Here is a 17,364-nt window from a genome sequence, read left to right as displayed (position 1 = left end):
AATTATTTTGACATTTAGAAAAACAGTACAGCCACTTATGTCAAAGGCAAGTAATTAATAAACTAAATTAGGTAAGTTACCTAAATTAAAATTACCTAAATTAAAATTCGGTAAAACTTACTTGGCTGTAGGAGGTGGTGGAGGGACTGGTTTTTCAGGTCGCTTTGGGTATATTGTTCCAGGAGATCTCAATAAATTATTAGCTTTGGTGGGTGGAGTAGGCTTCTTAGGTGGGACTTGTGGAGCGGCTGGTTTAGAAGGTTTCTGTTCCAGTACTGATTTTTCATCTGATTATTTAAAAATATTTAATAAGTTATTAACAATCAAAATTATTTAGGTTTTTCGAGTTCTTACAGCTAACATCAGGCTGAAAACGTGTGAAACAGAGACATTATTTGTGTATGTGTTCGCCGTTTTAAAGTTATAATTTAATAAGCTTAAATACCTAAAAAAGCTTACTTTGGTGGGAAGGAGGAACACTAATAAGCTTCTGAGCAACAAATAATGCCTAGTGCTTATTGTCTTCCCAGCATCCTTTGTTTTTAGGGGTGGTATACTACTCAAATATAATCACATATGATTTTACTCTAATCAGGGGACAATATTATCTATACTTAAATCCAGACCATTTTCTGAGGCTAAGTATAGGAAACTAGTGACATTTAACATACTTATTTAAAAAAATCACAATGACAAAGAAAAAATATCAATTGTTAAGAAAAACAGGCTAGCTTGACTAGTCACAGATGAGGAAATTACAGGCTTGTATTTACAATCCTCACAATTGTACTAGGAATATATTAGCACAATTTCATTTTTTCCAGTTTATTAACACTGTTAATAATTCTATGAACTAGATAAGAAAATATGCTGGAAATAAACAACACTGGGAAAGATTTTAAGCCATTTAATAAAAAAACAATTTTATCACCAAAAAGGCATGGTACTATACACAATGATATACTTGGTTCCTGACCTTTCAGGTACTAAGAATAAATATTAAAATTGACACACACACACGTGACTCAAACACAGAGAACAACCTGGTGGTTGCCAGAGGGGAAGTGGGTAGGGGAATGGGCGAAATAGATTTTTTTTTAATTGACACAGGTGCACACATACTAGATATTCATGATGTAGCAGTCAGCAAAAATGTGTCTAATGCATATATGCAAAACTAAGAAACTCTTAAGTGCGATACCGAGTTAATTTTCAAAATTTACTTGGTCTTTGTAAAGAATGTCTATCACAGGACCACAAATAATTTCATGAGATTTCATATCAATCAGAAACTGGTGACTGTGTATCTTGAACAAACACTGCCAAGCCAATGGGTAAACCCTTGGTTCAAAATAGTTAGATTTAATCTAACAACAATGAAAATACAAATTACCATTGTTTCAGTTTTATCATCTATGCATAGCTTCCTTGGATCATCTGAAAATACAGCCTAATCTATTGGTCCTCACGTCGTTCTAAAATCCACTTTCATATGCCCTCAAAGTAAACAATGCATCATGTAATAATTACACCATTATACCATCAAATTCTAACTATAAGCCAACAGAGCCATCTGCATCACTTATAAGTCAAACAAACTTAAATCTCTAGAAAATGTTAAAAAAGATGTTTTATATAAAATATCAGGAAAAATACTGAAGATTAAATAGAAGTTCACTGATTAATTGAACATACTTCTTTGAACAGATATATAGCTAAAAGCTTGAAATCAATCCAACTCTGCAGTTTATTCTAAAATAAAAGAACACATTTAAATATTCCTGGAAATCAAAGGTGACAAAACTAAGATTCATCATTCCCGGTATAGCCTTGACTAAATCAACAATATAGTATGTTGATTTATCATATATGATGGCAATGTATTTGGGTACTAGGTTTTACTTACCTTTATTGAGGTGAAATTTACCTAGCAATTTAAAGTGAACAATTCAGTGCGTTTAGTAAATTCACAATGTTCTGCAACTACCACCTCTATCAAATTCCAAAACTCTTCCAAAAGAAGAATCTGGTTCCCATTTTTCACTGACTCCCCATTTCTTCCACCCATCTCCTGGCAACCACCAACCTGCCTTCTGTCTCTACAGATTTAGGTATTCTGGGCATGTCATATAGAGGAACTCATACAGTATGTAAATTCTGTGTCTGGCTCATTTCACAACAGCATAATGTTTTCAAGGCTCATTCTCAAGTAGCACGTATCATTATTTCATTCTTTTTGTGATTAAGTAACATCCACCACATGTATATAGCACAACTCATTCATCTGTTGAAGGACATCTGGGTTTTTTTCAACCCCTTGGCTGTTAGGAATAAGGCCGTTATAAACATTTGCATACAAATAATTGTTTGAATATCTGTTTTCCATTCTTTTGGGTATATATCTAGGATCATATAGTAATTCTATGTTTAAGTTTTTGAGGAACTATCAAACTGTTTTTCATAGCAGCTAAAACATTTTACATTCTCATTAGTAAAGTATGAAGGGTCCACTTCTCTACATCCTTGTCAACACTTGTTAATTTTCATTTTTATTATTATTATAGCCATCCTAGAGAGTGTGAAGCAGCTCACTGTGGTTTTGGTTTGCATTTCCCTCATAATTAATGATACTGAACATCTTGTCTGAGCTCATTAGCCATTTGCATATCTCCTTTAGAGAAATGTCTATTTCAATCCTTGGCCCATTTCTGTACTGTCTTTTTGCTGCTGAGTTGTACTAACTGTTTATATATCAGAACACCAGACCCATTATATATTCCTGCTATTGCATATAGGATTTGCAAATATTTCCTCCCATTCTGCGGTATATCTATTTACTTTCTTCATAATGTCCTTTGGTGCACCCAAGTTTTTAATTTTAATGAATTACAATTTAACTGTTTCTTTCTTTTGGTGTCTGAGCTTTTGGTGTCGTATCTAAGAATCTACTGCCAAACCCAAGGCCATGAAGATTTAGCCCTGTGTTTTCTTCTAAGAGTTTTAGTTTTATACCTCTTATATTTAGGTGAATGATCTATTTTCAGTCAAATTTTATATATGGTATGAGGTAAGGGTTCAACTTCATTCTTTTGTATGTGGATATCCAACTGTGCACAGAATTTTAGTTTAACTAGAATTCACCGAAACCAAGAGGAAATTTAAAGAAAAAACATCTTGTTAGTTTTTCAAATGCCCAAAGGAAGAAATATGTAAGGTACAGATGTTATGATAATTTAAGACAGAGAAAAGAATTATCGTTAAGTGTATGGACAAAATTTTTTACTCAAAGCAGCTAAAATATATGGCAGCTAACAAAATACAGCAAAATAACTGAACTATGCCCTATCTTATTTACTACAGAATATAAAAATATATTACTAACACTATATGTAATAAGTTTATCCATTTGTTAATTCGGATGAGGTTTAGTTCCCCACTGCACGAGTAAGAATAGAAAAACAATTCTCAAAAAATTAAAGATGGAAATACCATATGATCTAGTAATTCCACTACCAGGTATTTACCCAAAGAAAACGAAAACACTAATTCTTTTTTTTTTTTCTTAAAGATTTTATTTATTTATTTGACAGAGAGAGACAGCCAGCGAGAGAGGGAACACAAGCAGGGGGGAGTGGGAGAGGAAGAAGCAGGCTCCTAGCGGAGGAGCCTGATGTGGGACTCCATCCCGGAGCACCGGGATCACGCCCTGAGCCGAAGGCAGATGCTTAACGACTGCACCACCCAGGCGCCCCGAAAATACTAATTCTAAAAAATATATGCACCCCCATGTTTATCAGTGCATTACATACAATAGCCTAGATACGGAAGCAACAACCTAAGTGTCCATCAATAGACAAATGAATATGGAAGATGGGGGGGTGTACACACACACACACACACACACACACACACACACACAGGAGTATCATACAACTATTAAAAAGGATAAGATCATGCCATTTGCAATAACATGCATGAACCTAGAGAGTATTATGCTAAGTAAGTCAGACTGCACAAGCAAATACCTTCTAATTTTACTCATAAGTGGAATTTAAAACAATAACAAATGAATAAACAAAAAGAATCAAACCTATAAATACAGAAAACAAACTAATGGTTGCAAAGAGGGGAGGGGTGTGGGGGGGGTTGAACAAAATGGGAGAAGATGATTGGGAAATACAGGCTTCCAGTTATAGAGCAGGAAAGTTACAGAAATGAAAAACAAAGCATTAGGAATATAGTCAGTGATACTGCAATAGCGAAGTATGGAAACAGTAGCTACATATGTGGTGATCATAGCATGATGTATAAACTTGTTGATCACTACGGTGTACACTTTAAACTAATGTAACATTGTGTGTCAGTTACATTCGAATTATTTTTTAAAAAAATAGAAAAATAAAATAATTATACTGGCACTAAAGCATGAATGATTATGAGTGCATCAATTCAGACTGAAAAATCAAATCCATTCTTTATCGATGGTTACTCAAAGACGTGTTAGAGAAAAACACAGTACTATCCAAAAAGTAGCAAATGTATATTTTTTTTTTGAGAGAGAGAGCACACACTCGTGCACGTGTGGTATAAGGAAAGGACAGAGAGAAGGAGAGAGAGAATCGCAAGCACACTTTCAAAACTCTAAGTACAAAGCTCAAAAAATTATCACACATGAACACACATGAATACCACTCAGGCCAAGAACTGAACATTAGGCACATTAAGTTCCAATCATGGCGCTTCCCAATTACTACACAACTGCTCCTACCCAAAGGTGTCTTCTAACACTATAGATCACTTTTGCATTTTAAATTTACATCAGTAAAATCACAAATTCATGTTGTTGCACAGTATCTTGGTATGTGAATATACTTCAATTTATTTATTCATTCAACTGTGAAAGGACATTTGTGTTGTTTCCAAATAAGAGCCAATATAAATAATCCTATGATAAACTTTCTTATTTGAATCTTTGGTACATACACAGAGCACATTTCTCCTGGATATATAACTAGGAGTGCCAATGCTGGCTAATAGGGTATGAATACATTCAACTTAAATTCTTCAGATTAGATATAACAATTTGCATTCCCACCAACAGTGTATGGGAGTTCTCTTAATCTGAATCCCCACCAACATTTGATATTGTTAGTCTCCTTTTCAAAATTTCACCCATGTTGGTGAGAATCTTACTTTGCTTTTAAATTGTATTTCCTTGCTGAGTAATGAAATTGAGTGACTTTATACTTTGATGAAGTATCTATTCAAGGCTCTTAGCTGCATTTTATCAAGCTTTTTCTTACTGATCTGTAGAAATTCTTGACATGTTCTGAATATAAGTCCTTTGTCATTTATCTGTGTTGTAAATAATCACTTCCTACTCTTTTGTCTTACAGTAATGTCTTATATATCCTGTTAAAGAAATCGCTTCCTACTCTAAGGACACAGAAATACTGGTTTATAGTATCTTGCAGAAAATTTGTGGAGCCACTATCCACATGGAACTTTTATGCATATTGTAAGATATGTAGGTAGGTATAAGGTATTATAAAGTAGGTGTACAGTTTAAGTTTTATTTATTGAGGAATGCCCTTTATCACTTCTCTACAGTGCAACTCTGGTCATAAGGCAAGTACTTATCAACCTATTTCTGGATTCAAATTTATGTACTATGAGAGGTAGAGATTAAGACTTGGTTCTTATATGAATATCAGTATCATTTACTTCATCTTTACCTGCAAAAACAACTTCTCTTTATAAATCACATGGCCTTAATTAAATGTCCCTCTTAATGCTTCTCGCTATCCTGTCTACTTTGTCAGCTATCAATATAAACCAGCTTTTTTTTAATTGGCATTTGCCCGACATATTTTTGTCCACCCTTTTAATTTAATCATTCCTGAATTCTTCTCATTAGGATATGTCTCGTTAGCAGGCAATGGTTGGATTTTTTTTTCAGTCTAACAATTTTTCTTTTAAATGGAATCTTTAGTCCCATTTACATATTCTGTAACTACTAAGTATTATTTTTTTCTTGCTTAGTCCATTTTATTTTTTTCTCCTTTCTTGCCTTTTTGTATTTTTGTTATCCATATTCTCCTATTATCTTATTTATACATTATCCTATTTTTTGTAATTGCCTAGAGATTACAGCACATATCCTTTAAGTCATATATAAATTCTTCTACTGCCCTAACACTTTCACTCCATTTACACCTTGCTGTCTTGTTGCACTTTTATTTCTATAAAAGCCCAGAAGATATTATTAATGTTACATACAGTCAATATTTAGATTTACGTGTCTATTTAAGTGTCTCTGTTGCTCTTGCTTTCTGTATCTCCAAGTTGACATTTGGAACCATTTCCATTCTGCCTGAATAACACCCTTTAGAACTGCCTAGAGTGCTAGCATGCCAGTGATAAATTCTCTCAGATCTGACTAGCCTAAAAAAGTCTCTATTTCACCTTTTTTTCCTAAGATATTTTCACTGGCATTATACTTCTAGGTCAGCCGTTATTTCCTTCAACACTTTGGTGACATCATTCCATTGTCTTCTGGCTTCAAATTTTTTTCCACTGAGAAGCAACTGTCAGTCTTATATTTGTTCCTCTAAAGTTAATGTGTCTTATTCTCTGGCTGCTTTCAGTATTATCTTATTTTTTGTTTGTAGCAGCATGACTATAACGAGTGTATGGAGTAGTTTTCTTTGTATATATCCAGGCTGGGCTCCATATTATTTCTTGATTCTGTGGCTTTTTGCTTTTCCTCATTTTTGGAAGACTGAAAACCATTGTATCTTCAAATAAGGTTTCTAGTCCCTATTCTCTCCTCACCACCTGGATCTTCAATTACATGTACATTAAACCTTTTCACTGTATTCGATGTCTCTTAAGATCTTCTTTTCCACTGTTAAGATTTAATTCAGAAATTTTCTTTTGAAAACATACACACATATGTTAACATATACCCACACATACATATCATATATAGTTGACCTTGAACATGTTTGAACTATCCAGGCCTATCTATACACAGATTTTTTTAATACAGTATTGTAAATGTATTTCTTCTCCCTTAACATTCTCATTTTCTTAGTAACATTTTCTCTTTAGCTTACTTTACTGTAAGAATACAGTATATAATGCAAAACATGTGTTAGTCGACTGTTTATGTTATCAGTAAGACTTCTGGTGAACAGTAGGCTATTAGTTAAGTTTTCGTTGAGTCAAAAGTTATACGGGAGGGATGCCTGGATGGCTCAGTCGGATAAACATCTGACTCTTGATTTCGGCTCAGATCATGATCTCAGGGTTGTGGGATCAAGCCCTACCTCAGGCTCTGCACTCAGCACAGAGTTGGTCTGTCCCTTTCCCTCCGCTCCTCTTTCCCTCGTGTGTTCTCTCTCCCCAATAAATAAATAAAATCTTTTAAAAAAATTTTATATGGGAATATTTGACTGTGAGGTGGGTCAGCATCCCAATCCTGCATTGTTCAAGGTCAACTGTATATTTTATATTTATACAAATTCATTCATACTTACATTCACATTACATTTACATTTATATGGTTTCTAGTTATGCCAAAATTATCAATCACATCTTTTATTATTTTGAATATATATTAAGCATAGATACTTTATAGCTTGTGTCTGGTATTTCAAACATCTAAAACACCTGTGGATCAGGTTCTATTTTCTGTTGTTGGTTTCTAGTCATGTGTCGTATCTCCAAGTCTGGTTATTTCTCTATGAATACAAGACATGAGACATTTATGTGAAAACATACAGAGATAATTTAAAACTCTAAATGATGTCCTCTTCTCCAGGGAATAGTTTACTTTGCTTCAGGCAGCCAGGCTAAGGTGCAATAAAACCCCAGATCACCTTCTTCCAATCAGACTGAGACAATTAACAGTTGGGCCTCAGTGTTTCTGAGAGCTAGGTCTACTTCCATTTCACACTTCCTATTAAAGGAAGTCTTTCTGGAACCCAACTCAAAGACCAGGAGTTCACTAAGGTATCTGCTTTTTTTCTGGCCCCTGAACTCTAATATTCGTCTCCTCAAACCCAAAAATATATTGAAAGTTCTTTTTATAGGCTCAGCTACCACTTTCAGAATTGGCAAATGCCTCAAAAGGAAACACAGACCAAATGCCAGACCGTTTCTTGTACCCTTCACACCTCTTCTACATTTAGTATATATGTATATATTTCACACAACCCTTCCAGTTGTTCTCACTCAGATCATTCTCTGCCTGCCTGTACGGTCACTCATCAGTCTTCTTCAAGAGTTCCAGTTCATCTAACAACTTCTTAAATGTACATATTCTAAGACTCCATGCTAAACTCTCTTTCTATTCTCATTTTAAGCAACCTTCTTGAACATTACCCATATCCATACATTTAACAGCTAAGGTCCAAGATAGCATCTTATAAATAAATGCTTAATACAAACTCTCAGCAAAGATTCATCCCATATTTCCTATATTCACATCAAATTCCATTTCAAAAGCTGAACTCATATGTATTTTCCCCCAGAAACTGTCTTTATTTTATAATTCATACCTTACTTCCCCATCCTCACAACCCTTGGGATTTAGTCAGTAAGGTGTACTAATATAAAACCTAAACCACCTTCCTTATGGTAGAGCCTAAATTTATGTCAACATCTCTAGCAGATAATGTAGGCGATTAACTCAAATCTATCCTACCTTCATGATTATACCACGGTAGTAAGTGCACATTCTTTTTATAAGACTTATTGGTCTGGAATTGAACATGTACCCAAAATTAGTCCAAGAAACTGAAAAGGACTTACAGTCCATGACTGTGGAGAGGTTTTCCTCTCTTTCCTACCAAATGGACAAGATATCAAGTTGCCCTGATTGTCACAGTCAGCATTCCTGTGACCTCAAGGAAAAGAATCTGAAGACAAAGTAGACACTAAGGATGGCAAATGGAGAGAGATATAATCCAGGTCCAAAATGAAATTATTCGGTGGGGGGTCATATGACTCCTACCTCTAGACTTCCAATTATATAAGACAGTTTCCTTATTGTTTCAGTTTGAGTAAAGATTTTTTATTCTTTGCTCTTAAAACATTCCAATTTCCTTTTTATCCATACCACTACCACATCTATTCAAATAGCAACAGAACAGTTTCAGAAAAACACCTGAACATGTCACACCAGTTTTTAAAAGACTTCCAATTACACAATAATTATTGTATTGAGTATGCCTTATGCATTATATACTTACTTTGCAAGAAACTATAGAACCAATGTCAAATAAAATTCACACACACACACACACACATGCACACACACACAGACCCTACACCTTTGACCCCATGGGATTTAGTCAAATGTCTGAAAAAGAAAATATACACAAAATATCTGAACTAATATGTGATAATACTGAGAAATATCTACTTCTAGAGTAATAAAGAAAAGACTAATGCCAAGAACGTGACATTCAGCTGGACATTTTAAGCTAGAATCTGAAAAATGAGAAGGAATCACATATAAAAAGATTCTGAGGGGAGTGCAAGACAATGACGGGATTCCAAGGAAAGGACACTATACCATGTAACTGGGAGGGGAAAAAAACTCATTCTATGAACATTATAGAGCGGAGGACTCTACTACAGAGTCAACAAGTAAAGAGAAGTATGGAATATACTAGAAAACTCAATGGGGGGCCAGATCCTTCAAAATCTAGTAGGCTAAGCTAAAGCTAATGTGGTCAGGAAAGTCTTCTTTTGAGACTATACTATACTATAAGCTAAAAATTTTTTTCCCCAAATGCAACAGGAAGTATTCAAACACAGTAATAAGTTCATGTCCCATGAGTCATAATATGACTGACACACATTTCTATGAAACATGTACATACACACTTTATTTCCATAATATAAATTCTGAAACCCTTATCACTACTTTAAATCTTTTTTGAAGAAAGACAAGATATAAACAAATAGTTAAATACAACTCCTTGCCATAGCACTGAAAGGCCTTTTATGAATTACATAAGTGATTCTTAATTTTGTCTTCAGATTAGAATCCCATGGAGAGCTTTAAAAATACTACGACCTGAGTTCTACCCTATAAAAATTCTGGAACAGGATCCTTGGCACCAGCATATTTTTTAAAAGACACCCAGGTAATCCTGATATACCACCAAGACTGAAAACAACTGTACCAAGCTCCCCTGCTAGCTTGATTTCTTACGACTCCTCTAGTTACCTATAGCCATTTCCTGAATATGTTATGATTTCTCTCATTCTTTTGACATTCTCTTTCTGTGGCCTGGTCACCTTCTCTTTTCTAGTCAACCCATTATGCTAATTTTCTAAGTCTCTGAATAGTTACAATCTCTTCTTTATCGCACATATTAACTGGTCTACTAGCAATTGTCAGAGTATCACTTGAAACAAAAAACAAACAGAAAACAGAAAAAAAAATTTAATCTTCCTAGTGATTGGCAGAAGCCAGCTGCCTCACATATACCTACTGATTTTGCATACTGTTAATGCATGTTTAATATCTGATTAAAAATCTGTTTCATGTGTGGGTTAAGTATAATAAAGAATATTTGCTACTAAGATTCTTAAGAGGTCAAGATTATTTTTAGGTTCAAATTGGAATGATTCTTTGTAGAACATTAGAGATAAGTACTGTTTCCTGTTTGGTAAGCAATCTGAAACTATTCTAACAAAAAGTCTATGTAAAAAAAACAAATCTGGCAACAATATGAAATATAAGCCAGACAAGGGACTAAAGTAAGAGAAATCAGTTAAGAGAACAAAGGAACACGCAAGAACAGGCAGAAACAATACTAGCAGTAGAAACAGAAGCACTCTAAAACATTGTTCAAGTTGTTGCTTGTATAGTTGACCCTTGAACAACAGAGAGTTAGGGGCACCAACCTCCCAGCTGAAAATCTACATATAACTTTTGACTCCCCAAAAACTTAACTGAAAGCCTGCTGTTGACCAGAAGGCCTTACCAATAACATAAACATTCAAACAACACATTTATTCTATGTTATGTGTATTATACACCCTATTTTTACAATACACTAAGCTAAAGAAAAGGTTAATAAAATCATAAGAAAATACATTTACAGTGCTATTATCATATTTGTTGGGGGAAAATTCATGTATAAGTGGACCTCTGCGGTTCAAACCCATGCTGCTCAAGGGTCAACTGTATATATAATCTAGTATACTAGATATAACTACTGCAGATCTTTCTGCACAAAGAGAAGTAATTATTTTCTCCAAATTTATAACAAAAAATGATGTTTTTAATAAAATACATGTGTACCTTGGAATAACTTTATAAGTTTATATGACAAACATAGGCAGTTAAAATTAGGTAATACATAACAAATCACGTCCAAGTTTTAAAAGTTAGAACTCACCTAACAAATTTTTTTAATTTATTTTAATTAACACTCTAAAAAAATAATTAAAACATAACTATTTAATGCTTAGTTTTCTTATAGAATGAAATATAATGAAACACTACATTCTTACTGAAGTAATGGTTTAACTTTTTAATGAATGTAAATTGGTATCAGTTTGAGTAAAATCTTAATTTCCTATCTATCTTGACAAAATACTTCCTCCCAGAAAACTCCAAACGGTGCTAAATACCGAATGGCTGTTAAAAATCAGTATAAATTATTCAGTGTGGAGAGATATTATTATTTACAATGACAACAAAAGGAAGAATTACTTTTCTGAAAGTAGAAGAATTAGTCTCACCTTTTTCTTCTGGCTTTGTAGGAAAATACTTCTTCTCTGTAGCTATAAGCTCAGGCTTTGGAGCTAAGGAAAAAAACAAAGCTAATACTTAAAATAGTTTCAAAGCACAAAGACAATTATACTACTAAATAGTACAGGTTAGTTTAAAAATAACATCAGAGAAAAACATGGCTTAACAGAGGAACAATGTACCAGAATCACTAGGCTAAATATCTAATCCTGCACCTACCACTACTACATGACTAAGTAGTTACTTTGTGGCCTCAGTTCCTTCATCAAATGAAGGTGTTCATATCTTCTATAATACCACTCTCCAGTAGAACTTTCTATGATGATGGAAATATTCTATTTTTGTGCTATCCAATATTGAGAATAGAGACTTGAAATGTTACTACTGTGACTGTGAACTCAATTTTTTATTTTATTTAACTTTAGTTAAATTTTAAAAGCCCAAATAGGACTAGTGACTAAAAAGCCTCCAACACCAACTGCTATAAAAATTATTTTTAACTTATGCTTTACTTGTTCTGGGATTAGGTCAGCAAATACAAAGCTGAAAACTTGGAAGTAGGGAAGGACTTGTATTATTTTAAAATAAAGCAAATCTTCCAAGAAAAATAACTGTACTTCATCTGTAAAAATCAGAAATTGGGGCTAAATTTTACAGAAATAGACAAAGAGCCAGATTATAAAACTGGAACCCTGGAAAAGTCTTCTAAGAATACCATAATATATTCAACTTCTTAAAAAAAATAAACAGTTTGCTTAACCTTTAGCATACTCTCTGAAGAAATACAAATTAGTATTTAAATGAAACATTAACAAATGGATTTAATGTGAAAAAGTAGAATAATTGGCCAGATCAATATATTAAGTATTCTATCTAAACACATTTAAACTTTGTCAATTTTCTTAATTAGAAATGACAAGTTATAACTAAAGTATACAAATTATTAAGATCCTATTTTATACAGTTTATGCTTAAAAAATACTGATATTAATACATGTGAACACTTAATTTTTATATATTTCTAAAGTTTGTATATATCACATTATATATGATTTTTGCTAATATAAGTGGTTTATACTTAAAACCCAATTTCACCATTTTATAACTTGAAAATATGAAAAACAGCAAACTGAATAATGTGTTTCTTACATACCTGGACCTTTAACAGGCGGTGGTGGTTTCTTTGGTTTCTATTAAAACAACAATGGTGAAGATACATGAACACTTACATGTTACATATCTATACTTAAAATAAACTCTGATCATTAATATTCTAAATTGAGGGAGTATCTCTCCTCATCCCATCCCTGCCAAAAATTAAAAACAGTAAGACCTTAACAACCAAAAGGTCACTGACAAAAATTTAATCTATTAGAACAAATGCCTTCTGCTTCCAAACTCATTTTATAAGGCCAGCATTACCCTGATATCAAAACCAATCAGGCATCACAGAAAAAAAAAATTACAGGCAATATCCCTGGTGAACACGGTTGCAAAAATCCTCAACAAAGTATTAGCAAACTGAACAATACATCAAAAGAATCACACATCATGGTCACTTACGATTTATTTCAGAATGATTCAACATCTTCAAATCAATCAACATAATACTCCATTTTAACAAAATGAAGGATAAAAATCCTATGGTCATCTCAACAAATGCAGAAAGACCATTTAAAAATCCAACATCCATTTATAAAAACTCTCAACAAAGTGGGTACAGAAAGAATGTACATCAACTTAATAAAATCCATACATGATAAGCCCAAAGTTAACATCACACTCAATGGTAAAAAGCTAAAAGCCCCTCCTCTAGGATCAGGAACAAGACAAGGATGCCCACTCTCACCACTTTCCTTCAACACAGTATTGGAAGTGTTGGCCACAGCAATTAGGCAAGAAAAAGAAATAAAAGGCATCCATATTGGAAAGGAAGAAGTAAAACTGTTTACTACTGGAGGACAACATATATATATATACATGTGATATATACACACACACACAATGGATTATTACACAGCTATAAAAAGAATGAAATCCATAGATGAACCTAGAAGATAATATGCTAAGTGATATATGTCAGACAGATAAAGACAATACCATATGATTCACTTATTGTGAAATCTAAAAAACAAAACAAATGGAACAAGCAAAGCAGAAACAGACTCACAGATACAGGAAACAGACTGATGGTTACCATAAGAGGGAAGGGGTTAGGGAGCAGGTGAAATAAGTTGAAGGGGAGTAAGAGGTACAAACTTCCAGTTATAAAATAAATAAGTCATGGGGCTGTAATGTACAGCATAGAGAACACAGTCAACAATATTATAATAACTTTGGTGACATGATAACTAGACTTATGATAGGGACCTTTTGTAATGTATAAAAATATCTATAACACCTAAAACCAATAGGATATTATATGTCAGTTATACTTCAATCAATCAATCCTCAATGAGGTTGATCATTCTATGGGGGGGAAGGGATCAAACTGCAGAAAAGCAAAATATCACTGATGAATGACTCAGCGTCACTTTAAGTCCTGTAAGTAAGCAAAGACTGCTTCTTACCCTCCCAAAAATCCACTGACAGAGTAATACTCTAAGATCAAGAGTAGCTTAAAAGAAGATTTTCCAAAAAACTAAAGTGTAATTTCTTCCAGGATAGTGTTAATTTGTCTAACTACTATGAGAGAATTTTTCTTTTAATTATAATAAAGTAACAAGTCTAAAGTTACTTTTCAATATAGTCAGCAGGGAAAGACCAGAAATAAAACACAGAACTATTATTTTGTTTTACTACAGTTCAAATCAATTTTACCTCAGTGTATAAATTGGAAACTGCCTCAATAAAGTTATTCAGTAACAATGCAAAAAACCTGTTTTTAAAGAAATATTGGCAAAAGGTTCATTAAACTATTTTCATCATTGAAAAGTAAAAGCTTACTGGAAAGTCTTTATCCAGTTCATTTATCTGAATAGCAAAATTATCCGGAAATACTCCTTCTTTACCATTAAGTTCACCCTTCCACCAGCCAGCTTCTCCAGTCTCCTATAATGCAAAATGAGGAATAATTAAAATAATTGGGGTTATCTTTAAATACGAAAAAAGTTTACAACAGAATGGGAAAATATTGAATTGCATTATTTTTACAAGGAGAAAAAAGGGCTAAAGAGATCATAAGGTCTTCTTAAAAGCAAATATTACCCACACATTACTTCCAGCAATAGTTATAAAATTGGGTTTCATTATTTTTTAATAAGTCAAATAATTTTAAAATTCAGTTTACAAGGAGAAAGGAAGAAGGAAAGTGGGAGAGGAGGGTGGAGGGAGAATATGATTTTCTAAACTGTGTCTTACTTAACATTCTTAACACTTTATATACCAAAAAACAAGCACATTATTCATTTGCCTTAGAAATTAACAAGATATTCTACAATTCTTTCCAGATACCCCCACTTCCATGAGAAATTGGATGTTATCAGTCCAAAACTGTATGGGTACTAAAAATTACATACACTAAACCATCTGATAACAAAATCAATTTAAAACAAGGGGAAATTTTTCAGAAATTATTCTATATGGTTATAACAAAACCAAAATATTTATAGTTTTCTTCTATTACAAATAGTTACGGGATTCTGCCCAAACCCACATAGTCCTAGGTTTTCTTTTTCTTTTGCCATAATTTATTCCAAGTTATAAAATTACTTCATTCTTTGAAATAGCTGCATCACTTTCCACTGTATGGTTTTATAAACATTGACATACTGATGGAATTTAAATTGTTTCCTTATTTATCTTCTTTTTCTTTTTATATACAAACATTACATGGGGGGAAAATGTAATGAGGTGAACTAGGAAGTGAGAACAGAAACCTGGAGGAGTTGAGGTTAGAGAAAAAACACACATGATGGTAAAAATAATCCCCAATAAATCAATTATTAGATAGACAATAAAAATTTGCTCAAAAAAACCTTTCTGAGCACTATGTGCCAGGTTCTCAGGACACAGAAACAAGACAAAGGTCCAGCTCCTCTAAAGCTTACATTGTAGGAGGAATATAAGAATGAATAAATTAAATAATGCACTGAAAAACCAAGAAATATCTTACCTTACTTATCAAATAGATTATCTCCCCCTCTTTAAAAGAAAGCTCATCTTCATTAGTACCTTCATAGGCAAATAATGTTCTACAACATTCCTTTGCTAAAATAAAGAATGTAAATGATGTAGTTTAAATAAATTGATTCTTTCAACAATACTTATTAAGTCTCTACTTTGTGTAAAAAAACGTATACTAGAAGCTATTAAAGATGAATTAATAATTTTGGCCAATACTATACACTGAATTAAGTAACAATGTCATTAATCCATGCCCTCAAATAGTTACTAAGTGCCTATGATGTTCTAGGCACAATTCTAACTGCAGGGGGATACATGGGTGAACAAAGCACACTAAAATCTTTGACCCTGTAGTACTTACATCTCATAGGGTCTAATACTCTGACCAAGTAGTATAGTGTTAACAAACATCTGCAAAAAATCTAATAATGTATTTGAGCATGCTTCATCCCCAATATGCAAACTTTATTCGAAAACTTACCTTTAGTTTTACTTTCTATGTCTGTTTTTGCTATGTCCACGCTCTGCGCCTTGGATCCTACTGACTGTATAACCGAGGGCTGGAACAGAAAAGGATGGTATCAACTACTTTGGGTGAGAATTAAGGTAATATTCTTAAACAAAATTTCCATCTGCATTAGCCAGCTCTCCCTAATGACACCTGTAGCCAGGTTAGTAATGTGACTGAAAACTCTGCAACGAAAAAGATAAAGATGACAAAAGCTACCTAAATGATAGCTCAGAACTTCACATTTTTAAACCCCCCCCTCATAAGGAGAGGATAATACACATTTTCTGCTACCAATAATACAGAACTATGATTTAATTTTAAACCTCTAAAATCAATAAAAATAATAGCTTCTGGGACTCCTGGGTGGCTCCGTCGGTTAAGTATCTGCCTTCGGTTCAGGTCAGGATCCCAGGGTCCTGGAATTGATCCCACATTGGGCTCCCTGCTCAGCGGAGAGCCTTGCCTTTGCCTGCTCTGCCTGTCGTACCCCTGCTTGTGCTTGCTCTCTCTCTGACAAATAAATGAATAAAATCTTTAAAAAAAAATAGCATCTGAAAATGTACTGAATACCAATCCCTGAGCTAAACATTTTACATACATTATAACTTAATCCTCAAAACAATCTGCATAAAGTAAGCACTACTACATGCTCCTTTCATAGATTAGGAAGCAGTTAAGTTACCTGCCCACAATAACAGTAGTTTAATAGTGGAGCCCAGATTTGAACTTAGAAGGTCTGACTCCAGAAAGTGGCTCTTAAACAACAGCACTAAACTTCCTTACGATGACATACAGAAGAAAGTCTTTATACTTCACTGCTGCTACCTGAATGAAAATACCTAGCTAATGTTACAACCTCTATAACTATAGTCTAGTAGAAAATTTTACCTTGTAATTGACTAAAGTAAGTCCTTCATACTAGTGTTTTCCTTGACTTCTCTCCCCAGAA

General features: G+C 33.5%; 1 protein-coding gene across 1 annotated transcript in view; it reads right to left on the bottom strand.

Annotated features, from left to right (window-relative positions):
- The window catches only part of LOC103664137 (CD2 associated protein), a 123,817-nt gene that overhangs the window by 25,012 nt on the left and 81,441 nt on the right, over window positions 1-17,364 (bottom strand). Inside the window, exons 7-12 of the mRNA XM_040643566.1 lie at window positions 16,386-16,464; window positions 15,894-15,988; window positions 14,726-14,830; window positions 12,933-12,969; window positions 11,770-11,832; window positions 122-287 (exon numbers count right to left, since the gene is read on the bottom strand). Of these exons, the coding sequence (XP_040499500.1) occupies window positions 122-287; window positions 11,770-11,832; window positions 12,933-12,969; window positions 14,726-14,830; window positions 15,894-15,988; window positions 16,386-16,464 (545 nt within the window). The remainder of the gene's footprint in view (window positions 1-121; window positions 288-11,769; window positions 11,833-12,932; window positions 12,970-14,725; window positions 14,831-15,893; window positions 15,989-16,385; window positions 16,465-17,364) is intronic.

Source organism: Ursus maritimus, unplaced genomic scaffold, assembly GCF_017311325.1.
Source record: "Ursus maritimus isolate PB19 unplaced genomic scaffold, ASM1731132v1 scaffold_29, whole genome shotgun sequence".
Classification (NCBI taxonomy): domain Eukaryota; kingdom Metazoa; phylum Chordata; class Mammalia; order Carnivora; family Ursidae; genus Ursus; species Ursus maritimus.
Note: the sequence above shows the minus strand (reverse complement) of the source record. Positions and strands in the feature narration are given on the sequence as shown.